The following is a 25,537-nucleotide window of genomic DNA, read 5'->3' as shown; positions in this document are numbered from 1 at the left end:
GTCCTCCCATCTACCATTTCCCCTCATCTGTACAAGCTGTCCTTCAGGGCTCAGCTCAAATACAAAATTGCAGGCTTTCCTCATGACTTTCTCTCTATTTTCCCTACTGCACCCAACAGACAGAAGTAATCACTAATTTCCAAATCTCACAGTACCTTGTTGTTCCTTTCTGTGTTGTTCTGTGTAAAGGTTGTTTGGGCAGGTGTCTCATCTCCCATCTGAACAGAAAGTTTCTTGAGAATGTATTCATCTTAATAATCCCTAAAGTGTCTGTCACTGATAGTAGGTGCTCATTAAACACTGAATTTGAATGCATTGTTAACCTAAGATACAGCTATTCCTTGGCCCTCTTAATTAAAACCACAAAAATTCTTGTTCCCTTAAAGATAGCGTGATTAATGAAACGTCATGTGTTTTAGAAGATCATGACCTATGTTTAGAAAAAAAGCTTAATAACTTTTCTGGTAATTAGCACATATTATAAAAGTAATGTTAACAGTTTACTCCATTTCTGTGACATTTATCTAGATGAATTTAAGCGTGCTGTCTATGTAGCTACTGGCCTCAAATTTTCACCACATTTAGTGAACACAGTCTTCAAGATTTTTGACGTTGACAAAGATGATCAATTAAGTTATAAAGAATTTATTGGAATTATGAAAGACAGACTGCATAGAGGATTCCGGGTAAACCTATATATTTCAAGCCTATTGATAATCCTTTTTAAAAACTGAAAGAAAAAAATCTTAATGATATAAACATGAAATGTTGTACTTGGAAAGAAAAACATAAGGCTCTATATACTTTCAAAAACAATTTGAGGTGATAAAAGTTAATACTTTTTTAAAATATAAAATTAGTTTGAATTTCAGTAACTTATTTTCATATATAATTAGCTTAATATCTTTATCCCAGTTTGTGGGGGCAAATGTTGCCAAATATTTTTTATAAATATTTTATTTTACACAGGGCTGTTCATACTTGTTAGTATACAAAGAAATATCACGATTCCTCATTTTATATGATGCAAATTTTCATTAGGCAACTTGAGGCTCTTACGTCACTGAATAGCCAGTACTTTTTAATATGGAAAATAAGGTAAAAACTTTTTTGTCTGTTGAACTGTTTTCCTATATGCACATCTTATACTAGAAATTCAATGATTTTTTTCTCAGAACTATTTTAAATAATTTTTTCATAATAATTTAAAGTAATTCATTATTTAAATAATGAAATATAGCATGAATCAATAAATGTTTATACATCTAACATCTGTGATGTGCTACAAATGGAAAAAAAATTTTTCTATTAAGATTAGCAGCTAGGATAGTCAATCTTCCCTCTTTTGTAAGAATATCTCTACATATTATACATTTAAAAAGAGAAAATGTATATACAAAAAAGATCACCTTAGACATTATTTTTAGTATTAAACGTAAGCTGTGCAGGTAAAGATAGTATGTACTTAACTGCCACCTAGTGGTTAGTTGTTAACATTTGCAACGATGGCGCAAATACATGACAGCATGCATTACAGATCAGTTTTCCTCAAAATTTTTTGAGTGGAAAGATCAAATTAAAATTTAAACTATGCTATAAACCTCTGACACTGTATTTCTCTCTTAGAGGTTATGTGTGCTTTTAGTTTTGCTTTATTTACTGTGAATCTGGCCAATAACATCATTTACATTTGCACAATTTAAATTATCTGTTCCACAGGGTTATAAAACAGTTCAGAAGTATCCCACTTTCAAATCCTGTCTGAAGAAGGAACTTCATAGCAGATAAGTATGTTAGCTTCACTGTTTGTCTAAATTTGTTCAGTAACCATAAAGGAAGGGTCATAATTTATTTTTTTATGATATTTTGGAAATAGATGAAAGTAGAATTATAATTTTTTAATAATTTTAAGCCACTAATTCAATTTAAAATTAGTATTTTAATTATTTCATTTTAGACCAGGAGTTTAATTTAAAAATTAGTCGTTATAAAAAGCATTAGCTTGCCATTGTTAAGTTGTGATCTAAAAATGAACTGAAATAAATAATTACCTAATTTGGAGTATCCTGACTGAAAAATTTTCAGTAACCTGCAGTTTTGCATCTGGGCAGGTATAATACGATGAATCCAAGGTGGGTTTTTATAATCTAGGACCATTAGCATCAAAGAGATATTTGTTATTGTTTTATAGGATCAGGATTTCAAACATCTGCTACAATTATAGCAGTAATTTTTTTAGAGTTATTTTAGGTTCCTGGCACTATAGTAGGTGTTCTTCCAGTATAGTATCTCCTTTAATCTTCACAGATAGATATTCCATTTAACAGCAGAGAAAATAAAGGCTTAGTGAGTAATTTGCTCAAGATAACTTGTTAGTAAATGGTGCACTAGGATTTGAGCTTCATTCTGTCCGATGGCAAAGCCATCTTATTCATTATTTACTACGCTGTCACCATAGAAAGTGGTAGTTAAAGAAGATAGAGGAGATTCAGTTTGTATCAACCCAAAGAAATATCTCAAATTTCTTGCTGATCTCCAAAATGAAGGGTTTCTTCTTTCCTTTTTCTTTTAAAAATCAATGGTAACTATAAAATTTTGGTCGATTGTGGGTTCTGATCAGTTAGGTATCTACAGTAAAGGTTTTGTTCATTCATACGTGCTTGTAAATGTATATTTCTTGCTGTTTTTTCTTAAGCTGGAAATAGTTTTATTTGTCCATAGCAGTATTTGCTGAAGTGGTTCCATAGGATGTCAATGCATGTTCTTCTTTACAAAAAAAAAAAAAAAAAAAGAGGGCTGCTTTGTCAAAAAAGTTTGAGAAATATAATAAACATGGTTAAATAGGTTCCTTCCCCCATAGAACTTACCAGGTCTTAATATGCCTCTATTCATTTGTGTCTCTGAAAGAAAACAGTATTCAGTATTTTGCAAAGTAGCTTTGAGGCCTAATGTTTTATGGAACCCATTTTGGAAAATGCTGTTTTAACATGTTTATCAGCAAGTAGGCTTATTTATTTATCTAAAGTGATAACTGTAGTGATTGAGCTAACAAAAGAAGTCAAATCTTCCTAATCTCTCTTTTAAGGAATGGAAGTTCCTTACTGCCCTATAAGAACTTCTATTGCACATTTACCGAAAGGCAGGACACACCACTTGTGCCCTTGCAGGCAGTATTATCAACTTATAACAGCGTCACACAGACATTGTTGATTCTCTGTAGTTGTACATAGAACCAAAGGTAAAAATGATTACGTTTATTCTAGACCTTTACTTTATGATAAGACAAGTTACTAAACAAAATACTCAAGTTTCAAATTAGAGGAAATACTCTGTGGTTGAGTCTTTGGATGTTATATTGTCAATTGGGTGTTTTTATTATGTGCCTTACTGTCTTATATTATTATCATAATAATACATGATTATTGCCATCACCTTTGAATTTCATCCTAAATAGATACTGCTTTTATATATATATATACTTTTTATTAGGTACTTCTGTAACAAAGTTCAAAGGATTATTACCTACATAACAAATGGAAGAAGCAAAATTTTCAGAGAGCAGAAGTAGGTCTGAGATCAGAACATGGAGAAATGAAGGAAAAGGTGAAATGCTAATTATAATTTTTTCTTGAACATAAGACAGATAAAACGCACCTTCTTATTAACTACAAATGTTATGTGTTATCAAGTTAAGCTTTTACCTTGATTTACTGAACTCTGCACTTTTTCATTCCTTTGAGAAGTATATAGATACTTCCAATGACTATATAAGAATGTATTTTAAGTATTTTTTTAAACTTAATAGATATCTGCTTCATTTCAAAATAATATGACTCCTGGAATCTAAATCACTTAAAAATGAGCACATATTTTCCTTGGTTTTAGACTGTGAACTTAGTTCTAGGAAATGAATATTCCTTAAGACTTAGCCTAGAGCCCTTAGAATTATTAATAAATCCCAATTATTTATCAGTTTTTTAATTACACTGAAATAATTTTGAAAAACAAATAGAAATTAAGCTACTATATAATACGATGGTTTACATTGTACTTTTAATTTTTAAAAGTACTTAATTAACATATATTGTTTGAATCATGAAGTTTTTTAAGTTTTTGTTCATTTACCAAAGTCAACAGAATGTATTCTTTTCTGTATACAGTAAAGAAACTTAAAATGTAGGTTCTTTTTCTAAAAAAGAGTCATATATTGATGGTGGAAGCACTGGTAGTTGTAGCAGTAGTCATTGTCATTGTCATTGTTATTGTCTTAACATGATGCTGCTCCTGATTGCAGATGGTGTATGTTGATAACACTAGCAAAAATAATATCTGACAACTGTACTTATTGGTTGATGTTAGTATATGTCTATAGCATCAAAATGAGTACTATAAAAGACAAATATAAAGTCGTTTGGAAGACTGATGTATATATTAGGTAGAAGTTAACATTTTGTTTCTTACAAAAGGACCACATGCAGAAGTGATGCCCAACAGCCAGTAGTAACAAATAGTATGTTGAGAAAATGAAAATAGTATGTCTTAAAAGAGAAAAGAAAAACTTATATTGAAAAACAAAATTAGATTTTCACATGGAGAAAATGATTTGATAGTACTTAATGGAAATCTGTTCAAATAAAAAATATAAAGGGATACATATGCAAAAATAGAGCATTTATTTATACATTGCATATGGAAGATAAGTTCATTTATCTTCTTTTCTAAGATGTATTTATTGTAAATTACACACACTTTAGCTGTTACCTTGCTTTTGTGTATGAAAATAGGAAATACTTTGTTTTTATAAGTTATTAAATGTGAAATTGAAAATTCTGCATCAGCATATTTATGGAAGTAATGTTACTTCCAAGAAAATATTATTATTGGCATTGACTATGTATTTGTTAGACTTTTTACATTCTTTATCTGATATTATTTATTATGTTGATTAAGAAATATGATTCATAAGTTTGAAGATTCCACATAGTATAATAATTTAATTTCACCTGCTTTGAAGGTTGACTCAATTGATTGACTAAATTTAAATGCCTCCCACTCATTTGACATGCCCCAGGTCTGTTTTACTTTATACTGAGTGTTCTCAATATTTATTACTTGCTATTTTAAATAATTGTAAAAATGCAATTTGCTTTTATCTTGACTATAAGTCACATGATCTTGCATACATGGAAAAATTCCTATTTAGAACAGTTCTATAAATATAGATTCAAAACTGAATTAGCTTGTTAAAATTCTTTGTAAATCTACCATTCTCCCAAGGAATACTACATATACAACCTTTATTCTTTATTGCTTATCAGTGTGAGTGGATATTCATTTATTCATAAGGCTATAGCATATTAAATATTAAAATGGGAATAAGTGAAATATTCTGATCAATTAAAATGGGAGAGATTAGTAAATTAAACAATTCTCTATTATCACTCCTGAAATTTATCATCTGTCAAATGGGAGATAAGTATATCTCACTGGATTGTTGTTAAAACATTGTTAGAATATTAAAAAGATTTACTGCTTTCAGAATAATAATATTCTAAATACATGTATGCTATTCTCAGCATTTCCTTCTGTAATTTAATATCAAGACTCTTTGCAGGAAGTCTACATGGTAAAAGATTTATGGTACATTTCAGAGTAATTTCATATTAAGAAATTTAACTTAAGTTACAGTCTGTTGTTCTTATTGTGAAATACAATTGTAAAGCAATCTGTTCACATTCTTATATTATCTTAAAATAAATATGCCTGCTCTTGAATCAAAACACTTAGTATATTGCATTTATGTATATCTGTGGACTAATGTCTTTCTGAAAAATGTCACATTCAAACTTCAGAAATCTTTGTCGGTTATCGAACACCCACTGACCTCATACCCTGTGTTATGGCAGTACATGCCAGTAAAAAATCTCCTCAACACTTTTGTAGGTAAATAAATCACAGAGCCATAAAGCCTCTCAAAGTGTGTAATAGGAATTCATACAATACAGTATTTTGGTCATTGGTACTGGAAAGCTTTTCAGAAAGGTTACATGTGACTTTACGGAGAACTGATTGTGTAAATGGCTTAAAATAATTAAACCAATACTATAGTAGACCCTGTTTTACTAATATTGGTATTTTCTAGGCTTCATCTTACTAAGAAAATGCCTAGAAATTTACCAGTTTTCAAGATATATTATCCTAATTTTTATAGCTATACAATACATAAACATTTTTACATAGAATTTTTACTTTCAGAGGATGTAAAACTATGAATTGTATAATATTCAATAAGTATAAAATAAAAATTCTAAGTGATAAGAAAGCATTGTGTTTTTTTCTTTTAATTGGCAGCATTTTTACTTTTTTAGTAGCTCATGAAATAATGGTGTGTCCTGCAATCAGTCACAAATTCTGTGAAATATTGTATGTTGAAAATCAACTCAAAGGTATAGTGGTGAGACTTTTCTGTACCTTTTTTAAATCTTTATCACTTGCTTAATATCACAATCATTTAGTTATTTTCTTTTTTTATTGGAATATAGTTGACATACCATATCAGTTTCAGATGTAAACATAGTGATTTTACAATTACATGTATTAAGTGCTCACCATGCTTAAATGTAGTTACCCTCTGTCACTATACCAAGATATTACAATTTTATTGGCTACATTCCCTCTGCTGTACTTCCATTCCTATGATAATTTATTTTATAATTTGGAGTTTGTACCTCTTTATTCCCTTCCCCATTTGCACCTATCCCCCTGGCCTTTTCCACTGTGGTAACCAACAGTCTGTTGTCTGTGTTTATGAGTCTATTTATTTTTTGTTTGTTTTGTATTTTAGATTCCACATACATAAGTGAAATCATATGGTGTTTTTCTTTGCTGACTTATTTTGCAATCAGTTTTTTTAACACATGTCTTAAAAACTGAGGAATATACCTATAATTGTGACAATGTGCATATGAACATACAATGCTCAGAGGAACTAAAAACATCACTATAAAAGTTTCCTGGAAAAGATAAATTTTGTCCAATGTTTAAAGGAAGAGAAAGGCAAGTCATTGATTTTGCTGGGCACGCAATAGGCCTTTCAGTCTAACAATTTATGGCATTCAGTTATGAAAATAAAATTATTTGAGAACTTACTCTCTTCTTGTTCTATCCAGTCATTCTGGAATTTCTATTATTTAGATATTGAATCTCCTATTCCAGCCTTTAATTTTTCTTGACTTCTTTCTCACTGTTGATCTCTTTGTCTTTTTGTTGTACCTTTTTAAAAGATTACTTGAAATTTCTTGAGACCCTTCTTACCTTTTATCCATTCTCTTGAGTTTTTATAATTTGACCATATTTTTAAAATTTTTTTCTCTGAATTTACCTTTGTATTGTCTGCTCTTCTTGTTTTGTATATTCAGTAGCTTTCATTCTTGCTCTGATTATTTAATTTCAGTTTCTTGGAAGTTTTCTTCTGCTCCCTTCATCCCCCCATTCTTTTTTTGCTGCTTGTGTTTTAGATATCTATTTAGAGTTTTTTCTCAAATATCTGGTAATCTTTTGCTATATGTTTACATTTAAAGACAAATTGGAAGCTAATTCTGTGCACATGGAATTAGCTTTTGACTGACATGTGTCACTAGCTGCAGTTACAACCGGGCCATTGCTTATAAGGGCCCTTGACGCTCAGTGTTTCTCTTTGGTCAGATTTCTCCTGCCTGGTAGTTCAAAGACGAACCACTCTTTTGTTCAGAACTGACAATAGGAAGGAGATCTTTATTTAATACCCTTTTCTTCAACATGGCAACCCCCATCTTCAACTCTGCTGTTCTCTCTATACATAGAACATCTCTGGTTTGACCTCTGGGAAGTTTTCTGCTGGCAGGGAACTTGAGATATAAATGCTTCATAAACAGAATTTCAGTCAGTCCTATTTACTGTGCAACCTTCAGAGGTATCTGGATCCTACCATTCTTAAGCCTTTGGGGAACGCTGCAGTGTGAATCTGCCTTTTCAGGGTGTGTCTCTGTTGCAGGCATTTTAAGTTCTCTTTGGTCTAGAAGTTAATTACCACCTGTTTCTGAGATTTAAAAATTTTATGCCTATACTCTCTTTTCTAGTTTTCTTGTCCTTAGAGAGAAAGCTATGCTTTTCTGTCATTTTGTGTGATTTCAATGTGTTCTAATCATTTTTAGTATGGTTTCAATAGGGAGTGAAAAAATTGTGTCCAAAACAATATATGTAACCTCCCTACTTAGATGTAATTATCTTAGATCACTTATCTGAAAGTACCCATAGGAGCTTAATGGTGGTTACCTTTGAAGATGGGACCATAGACATATCTTATGAAGGGGGCCATAAGCACATATATTTGATGAGCTGTTCTTGAACTATTTGAGTGTTTTTAACCATGTGTTTTTGTACTTTTTCAAGAGAAGCATATTTCTAAAACTTAGGATCTCAGTCTGGAAAAATGGGAATGACTCACAAAGGTGAGGTGTTGGTGGGTTATTTACCAAATTCAGAGTTAGGCTGCTGCTTCTTGAAGTGGGGAGAGATGGTTTTAAGAAAAATAAAAGTATACTGGTGACTGTGAGTTTTTGGAGCTATCACATGGTTTATACTTGGATGATAAGAATGGGAATGGGATTAATGGATAAAAGAATGTCAGTGATAATCAGTTACTAGACTTAAAACGTTAAAGATAGCAGCTATACTCTCTTACAAAACATACAGTTGGTGATGTTTATACCATAAGAAATGTTTACCATGATCTTACTATTCTAATTCAGTATGGCATATCCTTCTGCATATTCAAAGATGAAGCAAGATACTTGAAGATAAGCAGATTAGTCCACTAGTAGATTTTAAATGAGATAAAATGAGAGTTTAGGACAGAGTGAAAGACAGTTAGTAAAGATATTTCCAGTCTACGGTATGACATGCTTTACTCTGCATAGGCTCTAGGCGCTATAAGAGTTAAAAATTCAACCTGAGAAATCCTCAGAACACCACTCTGAAAATCTATACTTTTTTATGTCATTGCTCTTTGGTGCTAAGAGGTTCTCAAGAAAGTGAGTATCTTATGTACCATTTGTGCTGTAATATTTAATTACAGTGAGTGTACAGAAGATTAGCTGTCCCAAAGATTCTTTTGAAAGCAGATTGCACATCAAAACTGCATTGTGCCCTGCTAAGTAAGCAAATTTAAGAAAGAGGAGAAGGTGATGTCAAGACTTATTGCAAAATGAACAAATAAAGGAATAAGATTTTCTTGGTGTTTAGCCTATTAAAGCATAGCCAAGTGTCAGTCTTCATTTGTCAACTTATATATGTTGATTTTTTTTTAATTTACAAAGAGCCAGTCTATGGAAGTATCCTTTAGCTAGTCATTGGATTTGTGAAATAAATTAAGCAACACAAAAATGCTAAATAGATTATACTAATAACTCAATTTCTCATAGTGATTCATTGCTATATAAATATGTCTATTAGTAATTCAGACACAGATGTTAGTTGCTTTTTCATTTTTCTGATTATAAAATTAATACATGAGTTTTTGCTCCCTGATAATTGAAGTTTTAGAAGCTCAAAAGTTTATTTCTCCTCTTTAGTGGCTAGACCTCTAAGTATAGCATGCACTAAAGCATTTCTAGTCTCCAGGGATTTCTCCCTTCAAAACTTAAAAAAAAAGAAAAAAAAGAGGTGAAACTAAATTTTAAAAAAATCTAAGAGCTGAAACCCAAGTACCCTGGGGCGAAGATGAGGTAGTGTGGAGTGTGAATTGGACTTGCTGAAAATGTTGAGGAACGTAGGTGAGGATCCCAGGCCAGAGCAACAGAGTTCACAGGTGCTTGCAACTGGGCTAGGGAGCCTGCAGCCTCTGTGGAGGGGTAGGGTTGCCCTGAGGCCAGAGTGCTGTGCTGACAGTCTGTAAGCACTTGAGCCTTGGAACAACAAAGAGGAGAAGAGCTTGATTCTGAGACTCCTGGCACCTCTGAGTTAAAACCTTGAAGGAGGTCCTGAGATAAGTGTGCACATACACACACATACAGACACACACCCAAAACTGGCTGAAGCAGAAGAAACCATCCCATAAGACTCATAGATTATAATCAAGCATAACCTCTTTCAAACTACCAAATTCAGATAAGGCCAGCTGCTCTGGGTGAAAATCAACAGAAACAATAAGTTTAGACCCCAAGGAATACAGTGTTGGAACTGAATACAGAATACAGACTGCACCAAGAGCCATGTATGAAACAAACTATGAAATGACAAAAATGAGTTTCAAAAACAAAAAACAGTAAGGATTAAACAGATACACTTACCAGATAGAATTTCTAGAAATAAAATATTTAATTGCTGAAACCAGTACCTCAAGTGAGAGTTATGGGCCCAGCCATGACTGAGTGACTGGTATTAGACTTATCCTGCTTTCATAAGCAATTACAGCATTATACAGCAATCACTTCACGGCCTTCATCCTGGAGAGAAAGAACACTTGTGAGGCGGCCTCTACATTCACTCTGGCTTTGTGCTGGGGAACACTTTCCAGATAGCAGCAGAGGGAAGTGAAGCCCAAACAGAAAACCAGTTCACGGGATGTAAGACATGAGACCAGAGTCAAGGATAGTGTGGGACAGTACCAGAGAAGAGGGAGCCATGCAGAGAAGGCACACCAGAAATTTGCATGGGGTGCTCTTATGTCTAGCTGAATCCTAACTAAGCTGCACGTCAGAGGGGTAAGACTCCATGAGGCACTGCAGAAAACAGCTCCTGAGGGTCACAGTGCAGGGAGCCATCTGAGTTTTGGAAAGAACTAACAACGGTCTTAGGGTTCTTCACAAAAACAGAACAAATAGGATGTACATATATACAGAAAGATTTATTACAAGGAATTGGCTCATGAGATTATGGAGGCTGACAAGCCCCAAGATCTGCAAGGAGGGTCAGCAAGGTGAGGTGCAGGAGGGGTGTAGTTACAATCTTGAGTCTGAAGTCCTGAGAACCAAGAGAGCTGATGGTTTAGTTCCAGTCTGAAGCTGGCAAGTTCAAGGGCCAATGTTTCAGTTCAAAGGCAGTCAGGCAGGAGAAATTCTTACTTGGGGGAGAGTCAGCCTTTTTTGTTCTGTTCAGGCCTTCAGCTGATTGGTGGAGACCCACCTACATTAGAGAGCGCCATCTGCTTTACTCAGTCCATTTTAAATCTCAATTTCACCCAAAAGCACCCACACAGAAACACCCAGAAAAATGTTTGACCAAATATCTGGGTATCCCATGGCCCAGTCAGTACAACACAAAAAATTAACCATTACAACACATTTGTAATTCCATCCTATCCAGGACTATTGTTCCAGTAATTCATCCTCAAGGTTTATGGCTTTCATTATCTAGGTCAGACTATTTCTTACATAAGGTCTTTTCTAGATCCTGCAAATTCATTGTTGATTTTAAGAGTGGAAATTTTTCCCATTTGGTTTTCTGATTATTGTTGATTTATTGTAGTTGATTTATTCAACTATTTAGCTAAACTCTTAGTAGTTCTGTTATTTATTCTACTGATTCAAGTTTTCTGGTGGACAGTCATATTTTGTGTAAATGATGATAAATGTGTTTTTATCACTCCTATATATTTGTACTTATTTCTATTTCTTGCATTATCACATTGATTATAGCTCCCAGAACAATGTAAAATACTAATAGCAATAGCAGAAATCTTCAGAATTCATATTTAAAAGGATTATCTCTAACGTTTCAAGTTAAGCATAATATTTTCCTGTTGATTTAGACACATACTTTATCCTATTAAAAAGTATCCCTAATCTCCTGCATTTGGACAAGTCTGGAAAAGGGAATGATTGTTGAATTTTCTCAAATGTCTTCTCAGCTTGCACTGACACAACTATACGTTTTTCCATTTTGACCTCTTGATGTGATCTTTCTGCTTTATAGGCTTCCTAATATTAATAAACTCTGATCATGGTAGACCATTCTTTTCATTTCTTGGTCTTAGACTAAAACTGACTTCCCTGTATCAGGTTCCTCATCTCCAAATTGGGATTATAAATTGCAACCCATGTTATAGGGATTAGATGGGATAATTTTATGAATTCATAAAAATATGAATTAAATTTAAATAAAGTGTTTAGCATAATGTCTGGCACATAAGATATGTTCAGCTAATAGTGCATTATTATTATTATTAACCAAGAGGCTTGAATGTTTTGAGTGGGGAAAATTTTTTTATATTCATGAGCATGTTATTTCTCATATTTTCTTAAAAAAAATAAAGTAGGTGTTTTTCAGTTTTCATGTATGCATCATGGGAAGGAACAATAAGACATTATTTTCTCATTATTTTATTTTAAATCTGTGTTGTTTGTTTACACCACTCCTCTTGTGGGTCAAATACTAACCCGCTCATAATATCCCTGAGCTGGGCTGGCTTCACGATCTGGCGACCAGGGCAGTTGCACAAAGCCCCACGACAGAAGGCCTCACGTTTGGGGTTAATGCTCTGCAATTACCTTCTTGAAATTCTTAATAATATCTTTGAATGTTTGTCATATAAGTGAATCAGTCGGACAGTGGAGCTCACACAGGCATTTGAACTCTCTGCTCACACGCGAGGTTCTCCTTCCCACTCCTTCCCCACTTCCCTGGGATGGCCTTTGGCCACTCTTTGCCTTGCTAGCCTCTGCCTCTCCACCCCTGCCCTGAGTCTGCCTCCACCCTCTGTCCCCCCAGCAGGGGCCTCTGTGTAGAATGGGGAAGGGCACCCACACCCACAGTCTTGGGGCAGACGATGGTGGGAGCATCCTGCCCCAAGCTGGTGTTGCCATGGGGCGTCCGTGGCAGCCAGCCTGAGGCCACAACTCCGTAGAGGTGAGCCTTTCGCCCAGGCCTAATCGAAGTACGGAGAGCTTTCTAACTCAGAGGTTGCAATACCCTTGGTAGCTGCCCATCTATTGTGCGGTGGCACATCAAGCCTGTGAGAAGCAGAGATAATCTGACTGTACCTCCCAGGTGCTCTCCCAGCTGCAGGGTGGTACATGAGTCTAGCAGCTGGTGTGAAAGGGAAGCCGGCATCTGTCAGGTCTGAGCAAATGCAGGTGTATCCTGAGTCGTACGATGCACTCCCAGGGCACCTGTCGGGTCCACGCTCACCTTGCAGGACTCCCGATGCCTGAGGAGTACACCTCAGCCTATCTGTGTGGGACAACCCTCTCTTCTTCCTCACAACCTTCCTGAGTCTGACTTGGGCATGCCTCTGCTGGCCAACTGGAAGCACTCGCAGAAGCCATGCCATGAAAAATAGCTGTTACGTGATTCTGGAGATTTCACATAGGAGTCAAATATTCTGATACTTGCTTTTAAAATTGGCAATGCACAATATAAAGAACAGTGGAAGTCATGCTAATAATTTTAAATGTTCAATTTTTATTTACTGAAAATGACTTTAAATAGCCAATAAAAAACATCCTAACAAGTTGAGAGAGGCACAGAAGAAAGAAAAAAAAAACTATAATACCTTAGTACATTTTCCTGCTTTTTTGAGCAAAGAGCCCTGCATTTTCATTTTGCAATAGGCTCCAAAAAGTATGTATTCCAGTCCTTGCCCGGAATATGGAAATCAGGGCCATTGTTCAAGGGTGTCTGTGAGTTTGGTGAGAGAGAAGATAGTAAGAAACAAATGAAAAAAAGAATATTTTATGCTATTTGGAAATGGATGTTAATCAACCTCAAAATGGTAATGGAGAAATGTTTTTTGTATTAGCAGAAAAAATGTAAGGAGAAAGACTACCAAGATGGTAAGTATGCTGGTCATGACACTCGGAGTATATGGCACCACATAGCCTTGAGTTCCAGGAGAATTTGATGCCCAAAGAGCCATTATGATGAATTATCTGAATTGATGCTTCATCAGAATGACTCAGGGACTCTAACAGACAAATTCCAAATAGGTTCACTTTAAAAAGGTACACAGATAAGCTAACTCCAACAGAATGTAAATGTATAAATTATAAATAATAGCAAGTTGTTACAACATTTTAAAATCTTACATGAGACAGAAGCTATTTAGGTAAAAATGGGTGTTTAAAGGACATGGAGGACATACCCTCAACTCTGGGCAAAGGATTGTAATAGAGAACGTAGACTGGGAAAAAATTAGGGAAGGAAATGATCAATGTCAGCTGCAAGGAAAAAAATGCAAGAACTGGCAAATAATGATATCAACTTCATCTTTCATTTACCCAAAGCTGGAAAGAATACTGATCACCTCACTTTTCTGTAATAAATAGATGCTTTATTTTCAAGCATATAAGAATGACTAAAAATTCTTTAAAAGCCATTGAAATGGTTCTGACATCCTAAATTTCCATGATTACAATATCTTGCTAGAGAAGCATTTTCATTCAAGATTAATACATAGTTGATAAGCACTTTTAAAAAGCAATTGTCTAAAAAAAAAAAAAGCAATTGTCTGAGGTTCTCTATACTTGAGATCCTTGTGCCATTTTCTCATTAAGTGATTCATGAAACTTTTCAATTAGATTCCTATGGTATTTTTAAAAAACAATTTGGTTTTTACCTTCCAACTAAAAGAATGAGTCATTGTATCATTCGGACAGGTGTGCACTTGCATAATTATGAAGTTGAATGATCCTTGGATAGAACTGAGAAAACAGGCAAGAACCCAAAGCAGAATCCAAGAAGACATAACTATTTCCAAAAAGATAAATTGGAAAATATGCATAAACAGGTGAAATACATTTATCACATCTATTAAGAAGAGCATGGTTAAACAGGGGCTGTCGAGACAGACTTCCCGAGTTCAAATCCTGCCTCTGTTACTACTACGTTTGTAGGTAAGGAAGGGTCTCACACTTCACATGCTTCAGCTTTTCTATGTGTGAGAGATGAGGTAATGATAACAGTGCGTCTTAAAATTAAATGGGAAATCGCCTGTAAAGCCTTGAGTTTAGCAAACAATACATATTAGTATCATTCCTAAAATAATATCCTGTTTGTGTAGAGTCAGATTACTTGTAATCATGTTCATAAACTTGACCTTGAAGATTAACACAAAGATTAAAAAACTCACAGGCTATTGAAAAACATAAAGTGATACTTTTGCTCACTATTAAAGTGGAATAAAGAGAGTGAAAATACTTTTAAACTTTCTTTAGGTAAACATTGCCAAATACTTTAAACCTATTCTCTGCATATTTTTCTATTTTAATTGTTGTCATTGTCATCATCTTTTGAATTCTCTTGGTTTTCAGGCACCTATTTATGAATATTTTATGCTGTGCATGTGAAATATAGTCATGTATCTAGGACTATTTCTGTCTACTAGTTTTCCCTTCCTAAAAACAGAAAAGAGGAATGCCTATGGCTAAAACAAAATCTGTCTTCCTGTCAGCTCCTTCTGCTGATAGCACAAGAATTCTGAATTATATATTCAAAAAATTTGCATTTTCCCACTCTTAGTTTAAGAAAACCATCAAGTTAAGTCAAAGCTAAAATAGCAAAAAATTGCTTCTATTTTTCACAGCTAATTTAAAATAAAATCTGGTCATCCTGAAAAAATACATATATATGTATGTTTTAATTTGGCTTCAGATTAATACTCATTCCCACACAACACATTTTTTCAAAGGAATATCCTTTATGAAGTGGGAATAAAGCTTTATTGTTGAAAAGCATTGCTCAATCCTGTGTTTAGCACATCTGAAACCTGGTAGATAACCAATACCTATATGTTGAAAACGTAAGTGGATGAATTTATGAATGAATGAATGAATGAACGAAGTAAAACCTATTAACCCTGAAGAGCAAATACAGTTTTCGCTTGACTTTTACTTTACTCCTTTCCTTACCTATGTCTGGGCATTCTAATACTAAACTAATAAATACAGTTACTCACATAATTGAGAATCCCTAGTAAAATACAAGCCCCAGCAACTATGGTGCTTCAGCCTCGGTGAGATGAATTTGCCTTCTGTGATAGTAGATGCAGACAGTAGCTAAAATATATACATATATATCTTCTCTATATATATGCTTTCTCATGTCCCTCTATTGCTAGCTTTTTCTTTTATTCCTTCTTTTTTCCCTCATTTTCTTTTTCTTTTCTCTCTCTGTCTTCTTTTGTTCTGTGTCTCTCTGGCTCTTTCCAGGTACTTTAAATGACAATAATTTGCCATGATTACTTGGGATTAGGATGCTAACTGCCTCATATTTGAACTTAGATAAATGCTTCAGAACAATATTTCCTTTGCTATTATACTAGGTATCTATTGCTGCAAACAAATTTGAATTTCATTTCCTGTATTAAATCTCTTCCATTGAATTACCTAGGGTGGGTTTTGCTTTTTTTGTCTGGACCTTGATAATATACCCCCTTTCCTTCTAGTTCCCAAAATGGACCTTTCAGAAGAGAGGTCACATCCTGTGCAAGGAAATCATCCCTTCATTTCCCCATGGTACAAACTCCTGCTTCTCCTTACACTTTGCAAATTCCACTTTGTCTCAGAAGGCTTCCTTGACTGTTTCTGGCACATCGAGTCATTTCTCTTCTATTGCCGATGTACCTGGTACAGTACTAAAAGTGCATTTATCTTATGATTGAAAGTGTATGTTAGTCTCCTCACTAGCACATAAACATAAGCTTGAGGCTAAAAACCATAATTTTTAGTTTGAATATCCCCAGAACATGGGCATATAGCAGGCTAATAAATATTTGTTAAATAATACACACTACAGAAAATTTGATAACTTCCTAGTGATATTTAAGCAGCCTCAATAGGTTCATGATTTTTTAATTTTATAAACATATTGGAAACTTCAGCTGATTTTCTAGTGATAATTTTAACTGCTGTTTTATAAAGAAAACGAATTAGTCCTTTTAACCAAACTAGATATTTTATCCCAGTGTTGGAGGCAGTAAACGTCATTGAAATACAACTACACTTAGCAAAATAATCAAATATTGATGTTTTTAATGTTAGTTTAAGTCACTGGAATTTGCATTCAAGTTTGTGTATTCATATTCCAAGATATTGCTAATTAAAGGTAGTTATATATCCCTATAGGTCTCTATACTTAACCGCTGGAAAAGTTTCATTATCATATTATGTATAAATAAAGGCCAATTTACCTTTTCTACCCATTAAAAATATTTAAAAACTGCATAATTTCTACATTATAATTAAATTGACATATTTTTTCAACAATTCATGAAGTGACTCTGCCAAGTTGTCAAGTCTTTTTTACTTTCTGGAAACTAAAAAAGTGTTGTCTTTAATATTTTATTGACTTCAAAGGGAAGCTTAAAAGAACAAAAATGTATTATTCAGTCTATTATTTTATGTAAAGCTTAAAATCCAAAACCTATATTCATTTGGCTTCTGAACCCTCGACCACTATTTTGAAGGTTTGAAAAACAAAAACCTATGTTGTCTTATATTCCAGATATGAAGGTTATTGATATATTCTACTGCCAACTTGGCATTTCATAGCATGACCCACCATCAAAAAGACCAAAATATGAGTCTGGAGATGTAGAAATGTTTTATCAACCAGTGAAATAAAAATGCAAAGAAATTTAGAATCTGGAGTGTCCAAGTATCTCTTGAAAATAATTACAGACTCAAAGATTCTGAGGTGCAAGAGAGAATTTACACTGAATAAATTCTAGCTCACCGAAGAGTCCCTGATAATCAGAATTTGTCTACCCTGGATCTGAAGCCAATATGCCGTTTTTGTTAAACGTCATCTTTAAATATTTACTCTTCATTTATCCTGTTCTTTTGGAAGACTGGAAAAACCCTGGCAGGCTTTTGTTTCTTTCTACAATTATAAATTGTAAATGGGAATTTGATCTCTAAGTTATGTTTAGTTGACAGTACTTGCAAATTCTTACTTAAATGTTTTTTTAATTTAAAAAATTACTTTTTTCAGAAGAGAGTGTCTTGAGTGAGAGCCAGTGTGGGTTTGTACCCACCACTGGGCGAGACACATTAATCCCACCTCCCCTCACATCTGCTGTACAGAAAATCCAGCATGACTAATCTAGCCTACAGCTTGCCTGAAACAGAGCTGAATATAACCAGTTATTCTTTGGCTTTCCCCAGTCATTATCTGCTCAACCAACAGAACAAAAACAGTCCTGATGGCCAATGGAGGAAGATAGATGATTCTGTGCTTTAAGACGGGACTTACCCAGTAATAAGGCTTTATTTTCAAGCACTGTTGGTTGGAAAGCTAAATCTAAGAGATAGCTTTATGTATAGGAATTTGAATAGAGGAATTCTGATAGGTTTCTCCCTGCTTGTCCTTTGAAAGGTACCATGTGTATACAAGCCTCAGGTTGAAGAATGTAGTCTTAACCTTTATTATGATGCAATGGCTCCTTACTCTTTAGACTCACACCTTCAAAGGAAGACAGCTCCTACTATATAAACCTAAAGTGTCTTCAATTTCCTATTACCCCTCGTTTTTTATTTCTATAAAACAGCAGAGATATAATTATTAGGGGGAGCTTCTTTGTTTCTTGCATGTATAAATATAAAGCCAGCCTCATGAATACTCAGACCAGAGAAAATGTCTAATTAGTTCTGTTCAACAGAATTTCCTGCATGATGATTGAAATGTTTTAAATCTTCACAGTTCAATACAATAGCCACTGGCTACATGTGACTTGAGCACTTGAAAGGTGGCTGCTGCAACTAAGGAAATGGAATTAAAAATTTTTTAAATTTTAATTAAATTTGAATAAGCACATATGGCTAGCAGCTGCTTAGTGGACAGTACAGGTCTAGACAGTGTAACTTGAAGGGCACCAAGCTCCCCTGTATCCCTATTGTAATGCCTCCATCTTCATGTCCTGAAACTGACCTTTTAAGAAGTGGCATCTAGAATGAAATTAAAACTGTGTACCAGTCGATGTTTGTGGTTGCAAACACAAGTCAGCACTAACTGACTTACACAAAAAATGCTTTTGCAGGTATAGAGACCCTACAGAATCAACAGGAAGCCTGGAGAATCGGGCTTGAGCTAGCACCGATGAATCGGCTTCATCGCCAAGGTCCTGCTGCCAAGAACACTCTGCCTAGGAGGCCGCTGCTGGCCTTGATTTCCGCGGACACTTGCCACCACACTACAGGATTCTGTTGCCCTTGGTCACTCTCTGCTGGCCGTTGACCTCTCCACTCCACAATAGCCCCTCCTAATAATTTCTAATTGAACTTCTGCCATTTTGTCACTCCTTATAGATCCTGCCAGTCCCTGGAGAAGAAATATCTGTTCAACGTTAAGATTCGTAGACACTGCCGTTTCAGGCCCAGGGAGGGGATCGGTGCAGGCAAAAGCATTCATTTAAATGAAAAGTTTCAGTTTTATTTCTAAAAGCGATTAACCTTAGTGCAAACTGTAGAGAAGCGGAAGCAGAATCAGACTGATTCGCTATATAGAAAATTGTTCTTTTAATTTTCAATTTTCCAAAAACGGTTTTTTATTAATCATTAGCCAGGAATTATAATTATAAAATTTTGAAATTACTATTATGATTAGCTCTAATTAGATATAATTGTTCATGAAGTTATAATTCATAACTTGTAAATTGGCTTGGGCAACCTAATGGTTGATGGCATTGAAATCTCTGAAAAAGATGCCAGGAGAGGAACACTCCTTGGTGTGCGTCTGCCCTCTAGTGGCAAGACAGGTTAATGTTCCCACAGAGATCCTCCGGTGCTTGAAAGGCAAGGTTTGCCAGAAACAAGTTTTTCTCACTTCACAATCTTCCCAAAGTTTTGGGAATTTCCCAAATTCCTTAAACCTTTGAAATTATCTTTAATCCTATTCTATTCAATTCCAGGTTAATTTCAAATTATAAATCTCTGAAAGCCATGTGTCCATAAACATGTATTTTGGGCATGCTATTATTCTTCTACAGAGAATATTTTGGCCACTATTATGAAAAAGTGCAAATGAACCCTGGAGTCACTGATGTCACGGGTTGCTAACTTCTAAAAGGATTCTCCCCCCCAAACCCCCCTAAAAAAATAATAAGCGTAGTTTAAGAAAACAGTGAGAGATCTTTCAGTACTTTGACAGACCACTCTAGTAAGGATGGGAAAGTCTGAAGTGAAAGAATGGATCCCGATCTCAGCTTCATTTCTTCCAGTCCTTGAAAGGTGCAGAAGGCAGTTTTGTAGAAGTATTTGTCAAGTACTATACCCTAATAGCAAAATCAACACAATTTCTCATGTAGCTGAGATAAATAAAAAATTGACCTTACGTATATCAATCATACCTTAATAAGTTTTTTTAATTGACCTTATACTTCAAAGATGCAGTTTCCCTCCTAAGAACACGTTCAAAAGGGAAAAGTAACTATCAAGCAAGTGACCTACGAAGGTTTCTGATAGGTGGTTTGTCTGAAGATACCAGGTGGGCACAACACAGATAGTACGATGGGTGTCCCACCCAGTCTCCAGGGTGCATGGATGCCCTGGAGACAGGGTGGGTCCTTGGCTCCCTGGGCTGGGGTGATGTGCTCTTCTTGATTAGTGAAAGAAGTAAGTGAACATTTTACTATGGATCTGGAAGCAGGAGGAAGATTTGGAATATTGACCATGATGGCAAGGTAGATTAGAGGTTTGGGGACTGAAGACTCCTGGGAACTGGTTCAAAGTAGTTCTTGGCTGGAGGGAGACAAGGAGATCAAGTTTCCTTTGTGGGGACAGTCTGATCCAACAGGGAGTTCAAAATGTTGAGAGGTGAATGGTTTTGAAGAACTACTGAGTGGGTGGAACACCCAGGCGGAAGCCTGGTAAGGACGGAGTTCTGCTTTAGGGAGTCAGTGGGCCAGGTACGGGCGCCTTTCTCCACTCTGGATGCTTCCCTTGCCCTCCTACTTACCTGGCCCTCCACTTCCTCCTCTTCCCCTAATGTTACCCTGTCCCTCCTTCGCTGTAGCTTTCTTTTTCATAAATGGCCATAACAGTTTTATCAAAATCATTACATGAAATCCACAATTTCATATAATCATTTCATCTAAAATAGGTGAGTTGAACCTTCTGTACTTCTCTCTAAAGAGTTAAGTTTCTAGTGAAGTTTCTTTGTTACTGTCTTCGAATTGTTTTCCTAGTGACCTTCGAATTGTTTTCCTAGTAATGCACAGCCCTAAATAAGCACCAACCCCTAAGAAAATCAAAGCCTCTCTATTCCTAAAAATTAAAATTATCTTTCCACTCTTATTAGAGCTTAATATCTAGAGATTGCCTACTCACCAGAGTTTACATTTATGCATGCATGCTTATGCCTAATTAGAGCCTGTGCAGAGACAAATTCTGTTATTACATGGTTTTAGAGACAACTATTCCTGAGCTAAACATTTTTTTAAAGATAAGAGTAAGACCCTTGAAGAACTCAGTAGTACTCCTAAAATTACTAAAAGTGGCAATTATTCCAAATATTTATAAATATGAACACTTAAATAACATTTTAGATAAGTAGTAAGAATGTAGCTTCCTTCAAAGATATTACGTCTGCAAATTCTTCCCAAAGGGTAAAAGACGTGAAAAATGTTGAGTGTGACTCCATTCCTGACCTCAAGACCCTGTAAGACTGTTACGTGTAGAAGAGAAGCAGCTCAGGGCATTGTGGCATCTACTGTCTAAAGAGGTACTTTTCACTTTCTTCCAGTTTCCAGTGTGGGAGATTGGACACCTTATTTCTCTTTCCTCATTGGTCTTGAGTGACTTTCAGTCATGGATTTGCTCATCTTTGTGGGGGTATTTCAGTCCTGGAAGGGACTTTGGTTTCTTGTTTTTAGACCCTTTTGAATGGCCACATAAGGTTGACATTCATGGGAAAAGTTGAGGATTCCCGGAAAGTTACATTTTTATGCTCATCTCCTCTACAGGATAGCCAATAAAGGGTGTAAGGCGCTACACCAAAATAAAATGATTGTCTGGAACGCAAATTTTCTCATTTCAATTATTTAAAGTCCCACAGAAACTTGACTGGCATTTTCTATGAATTTTTGAATAGACATGCAAAAAGATTTGGGGTGTGGGTAATACAGCAGTTATTTCATGAGGGAAGATTAGCCTGCTGCTTAATCCCCTCACAAATAAAATTGTAAAGATATGAGCTTAGATTTCTTTGTTTTTATGGAAGTCAGTACTTTTAAAAACCTTTTTTATTCTACATATGAAGTAATGTAATTCAATACGGTAACTGTGTGGTGTGTATATGTACATCCATTAACGTTAAGTAAAATTGTGCACCTTATACATAATTATGTATAAAATTCAAATGCACTACATTTATCGAGGTGTTTTCGTGCAGAATCAGGTGCGTTTATAATCACATGAATGGAAAAAAGAAAATTTCAAAAGCATTCATATTTTTCCCATTTCATCAATCATAACACCAGGGCTTCAGAATCCCACCCAGGATTTCTAGCACCACTTTAGAACCAGCTATAAACCAAGTTTAGAGCAGCCGCCGCGGAAGCCTCCACGTGAAGAACGGCCTGGAAAGGTGCACGGAAGGGACCCCGCACGCCGGGCTGGGCGGCGCGAATGGCGGGATTGTAGTAGTTGTTAATCACGAAGTAACAAAAGAGCTCAGCTTCTCAGAGGAAACAGTTTGTGTTTGGAACTCCGGTGGTCTCTGGATTCCTGACCAGCAAGAGCGGCTTGCTCGCCGGACCCTCGGGTGGATGGCGCTTCCCCGGGGCCCAGGCTGTCACCCCAGGGTGAGCTCCCCGGAGAGGCGCCCCGCCCTCGCCGCCGCTCCCCCGGGACGGTTCCAAGCAGGAAGCGGGGACCCTGGCCTCGGGGCCTGAAGGCTCTCCAGGGCGCCCCGCGCCCGCCTCCGGGCTCCCGGCTCCGGCTGTCGGGGCTGCTGCCCCCTCCCAGGCGCGCGCGGTCCGAGCTGCCCCGCCCCCCGCCCGCGGCCCACGCGGGGGCGGCGGGGCCAAGGCGGGGCGCCTTCCCCCCTCGGACACCGCCGACGCGCCCAGCGGCGGGAGAACGGAGCCGACGAGGGCCCGGGCGCCCGGACAGCCGCCCGAGGGCGCAGCCGGGCTCCCCAGGGGCGGGGGCGGGGGCGGTGCCGGCCGGGGGCGGGGCGGAGGCTCCCACCGCCCCTCCGCGTCCTCCTCTTCCCCGCCGCCCCCGCCGCTCGCAGCCTTCGCCCCCGCCGGGCTGAAGGGCCGGCAGTCCGCGGCGCCGGCTCGGGGCTGCGGGATGGGGAGTTAGCGCCACGGCGGCGGCAGTGGCCGCGGCGCAACCGGCCGCCGCCGCCCCCGGGCCCGTCCCGCCGGGGGCGCCGGGCGCGGCCAGCGCGCCCCACAGCCGGAGGCAGAGCCGCGGGAGGCGGCGGCAAAGCCGGGCAGGTGGCTGCGGCTGGAAGATGGCGCCCGCGGGTCCGGGCGGCGCGCGGCGGCGGTGCCGGCGGGCGCTGTACTGGGTCCCGGTGGTGTTCATCTGCCTGCTGCTCGGCTGGTCCTACTACGCCTACGCCATTCAGCTGTGCGTCGGTGAGTGCGCCCCGCCGCCCGCTGCCCCCGCGCGCCCCTCGCCCCTGCGCCGCCCGCCGGCAGCCCGGCCGCGGGGCCCCGCGCGCCGCCTGAGCTCGCCTTGCGGCCCGGACGCCGCTGACCAGCTGCCTCCGCGCCGGCGCCGCCGCGGCCGAAAGCCGCCTCCGGGGGCCTCCGGCCGCTCGCACTCTCCTCACAGCGCCCCGGCCGCGGGGTAGCCGCTTCCCCGCGGGGCGCCGCTGAGCCGCCCCCTCCGCCTCCCACTACCCTCCGCCGCGCCGGCCACACCCCCTGCCTCGCCGGACGGTCGCCGGGAGCGCCGAGGTCCCCCTGCAGGCAGCCTCGGCGGAGACGGGGCGGGGAGGCTGCGCTCGAGCCGGAGGGCCCCCGGCTGGGCCCTGGTCCGAGCTGCGCCAGACCCGCGCGGGGACGGGGGCCTCGGCCTCTGGTGTCAGAGCTCTCCCTCTCCGGTTGTCCTTAATCCACTTTTTAAAAATCTGTGGAAGCACTTGGGGGTGTTTTGGCAGCCTTTCTGATGTGAGGATTGCCAGTGGGACACTTTCTAGTTACAAGGAAGTGGAGGGGGTGAGCTACTAGAAAGTATTTTCCAAGATATAAGCAATACGCAAGACCATAATTTCGATGTTGGAATAATGGGGGGGGGGGGGGGCGGAGGGACCACCCGAGGTGTTTTCATCCGCAGAGCCAGGTGGCTAAAAGTCCAAGTTTTAGGCTCCTGAGTTGGTGGGTAGAGTGCTTTAAATGCTAAAGGTTAAAGAAAACCAAAGTTGATTGTGCATAATGAGGGAATACAATTATGATCTTTAACGTAAGCAGGTTTCTACCTTCTGAGGTTTTGTGAGAGCTGATCTGTGGTTCAGAACAGGTGTTAAAACGGGATGGCCGCCTGTCAGGGACTCGGGAGTGCTTTTTCTGTTTGGTGCCCCTCCTAAGGACCTGTCGACATTTCTGCCCGAGGGAGCACTAGCTTTCAGTGGGACTTGGAGAAAGGTTTAAACAGTGACCCGTTTAGTTGAACCTTCTCAACTTAAGCATTTTCAAAGCCTCGGGTTTCCTACCCTGAATCTTGTCTGGAAGCCCTCCTACCTCAGAATGTTGCCCCCTTGTGAGAAGTACTGTCAGAATAATATACCAAAATAATGACTGACATAACTTTTAAGAGAATTAAGACTTATTTCCCATTTCATATAGTTTTTAAATTTGATATTATTTTCTTTACTGAATTTAGAAACAATATTTCACTACCAAAAAAGTGAGTCTGCTTTTTTTCAAAAAGGGAGATTAGGTGGCACTAAAATCATTAAGACAGCCTTTCTATGTGATAGTCAAGTAATCTAAAATGTATAGGTAGAAAGTTTTCTGAAACATGCAATTTTTGTATTAACTGTTACTATTAAAATAGCTTGCCCTTTTGAGATACACCATATAGATTACGTAACTACTAGAAACCTTCATTATATGTCATGTTTTCACTCTGAAAAGCAGTGAATAGTTTCATTATTGTAACTGGTGCAAAAGAGAGAAATCCCAGAAGACCTTGATTAGCAAAACAGACAGCTTATTCTCCTGTTACCACATTAAGCTAAGGAGCTTAGCCTGATGCACTGTCTCCTGCCCCTTGGGAGAAAGCATATGAAGGCAGGGAGAGCTGTTCTTGCCTTTCAACTACCTGTGCTTCTGGCTGAGGTGCTACACGGAGGTCTCATATTTGGGTAGATAGGTGATGGAGGAGGAACTAAATGGAAAATCACTGTTACGTCTGGATCATATTTTCTTAATGTAAGCTTAAGATAAACCTAAAGTTTCCATGAGATCTACATCACTATTTTGGTAGGTGAAAATTTGAGAGGGAGAATGAGTCTCCTGTTGATACTTTACCTGATATCCAAAAGTGAAGTCTCCTATCACTTTCTTGTTACTGCCTACCAGCTTGGTACGATGCTTGTCCTGTTGAAA

At 37.8% G+C, this 25,537-nt stretch overlaps 2 protein-coding genes across 4 annotated transcripts in view; both read left to right on the top strand.

Annotated features, from left to right (window-relative positions):
* MICU3 (mitochondrial calcium uptake family member 3) overlaps positions 1–6,268 on the top strand; it is an 82,423-nt gene extending 76,155 nt beyond the window's left edge. For both annotated transcript variants that reach the window (XM_036894310.2, XM_036894309.2), the window contains 3 exons: positions 529–686; positions 1,720–1,788; positions 3,490–6,268. In XM_036894310.2, the coding sequence (XP_036750205.2) occupies positions 529–686; positions 1,720–1,788 (227 nt within the window). In that variant the 3' untranslated portion in view covers positions 3,490–6,268. The remainder of the gene's footprint in view (positions 1–528; positions 687–1,719; positions 1,789–3,489) is intronic.
* A 17,020-nt stretch (positions 6,269–23,288) lies between these two features.
* The window catches only part of ZDHHC2 (zinc finger DHHC-type palmitoyltransferase 2), a 60,376-nt gene continuing 58,127 nt past the window's right edge, over positions 23,289–25,537 (top strand). For both annotated transcript variants that reach the window (XR_005026582.2, XM_036894203.2), the window contains exon 1: positions 23,289–23,560. Coding sequence is in view for 1 of the 2 variants with exons in the window: in XM_036894203.2 (XP_036750098.1) it covers positions 23,434–23,560 (127 nt within the window). In the remaining variant the exon portion in view is untranslated. The remainder of the gene's footprint in view (positions 23,561–25,537) is intronic.

This window comes from Manis pentadactyla, chromosome 7 (genome assembly GCF_030020395.1).
Source record: "Manis pentadactyla isolate mManPen7 chromosome 7, mManPen7.hap1, whole genome shotgun sequence".
Taxonomy (NCBI): Eukaryota; Metazoa; Chordata; class Mammalia; order Pholidota; family Manidae; genus Manis; species Manis pentadactyla.
The sequence above is the reverse complement of the archived record's forward strand: the minus strand, read 5'-3'. Positions and strand labels throughout refer to the sequence as shown.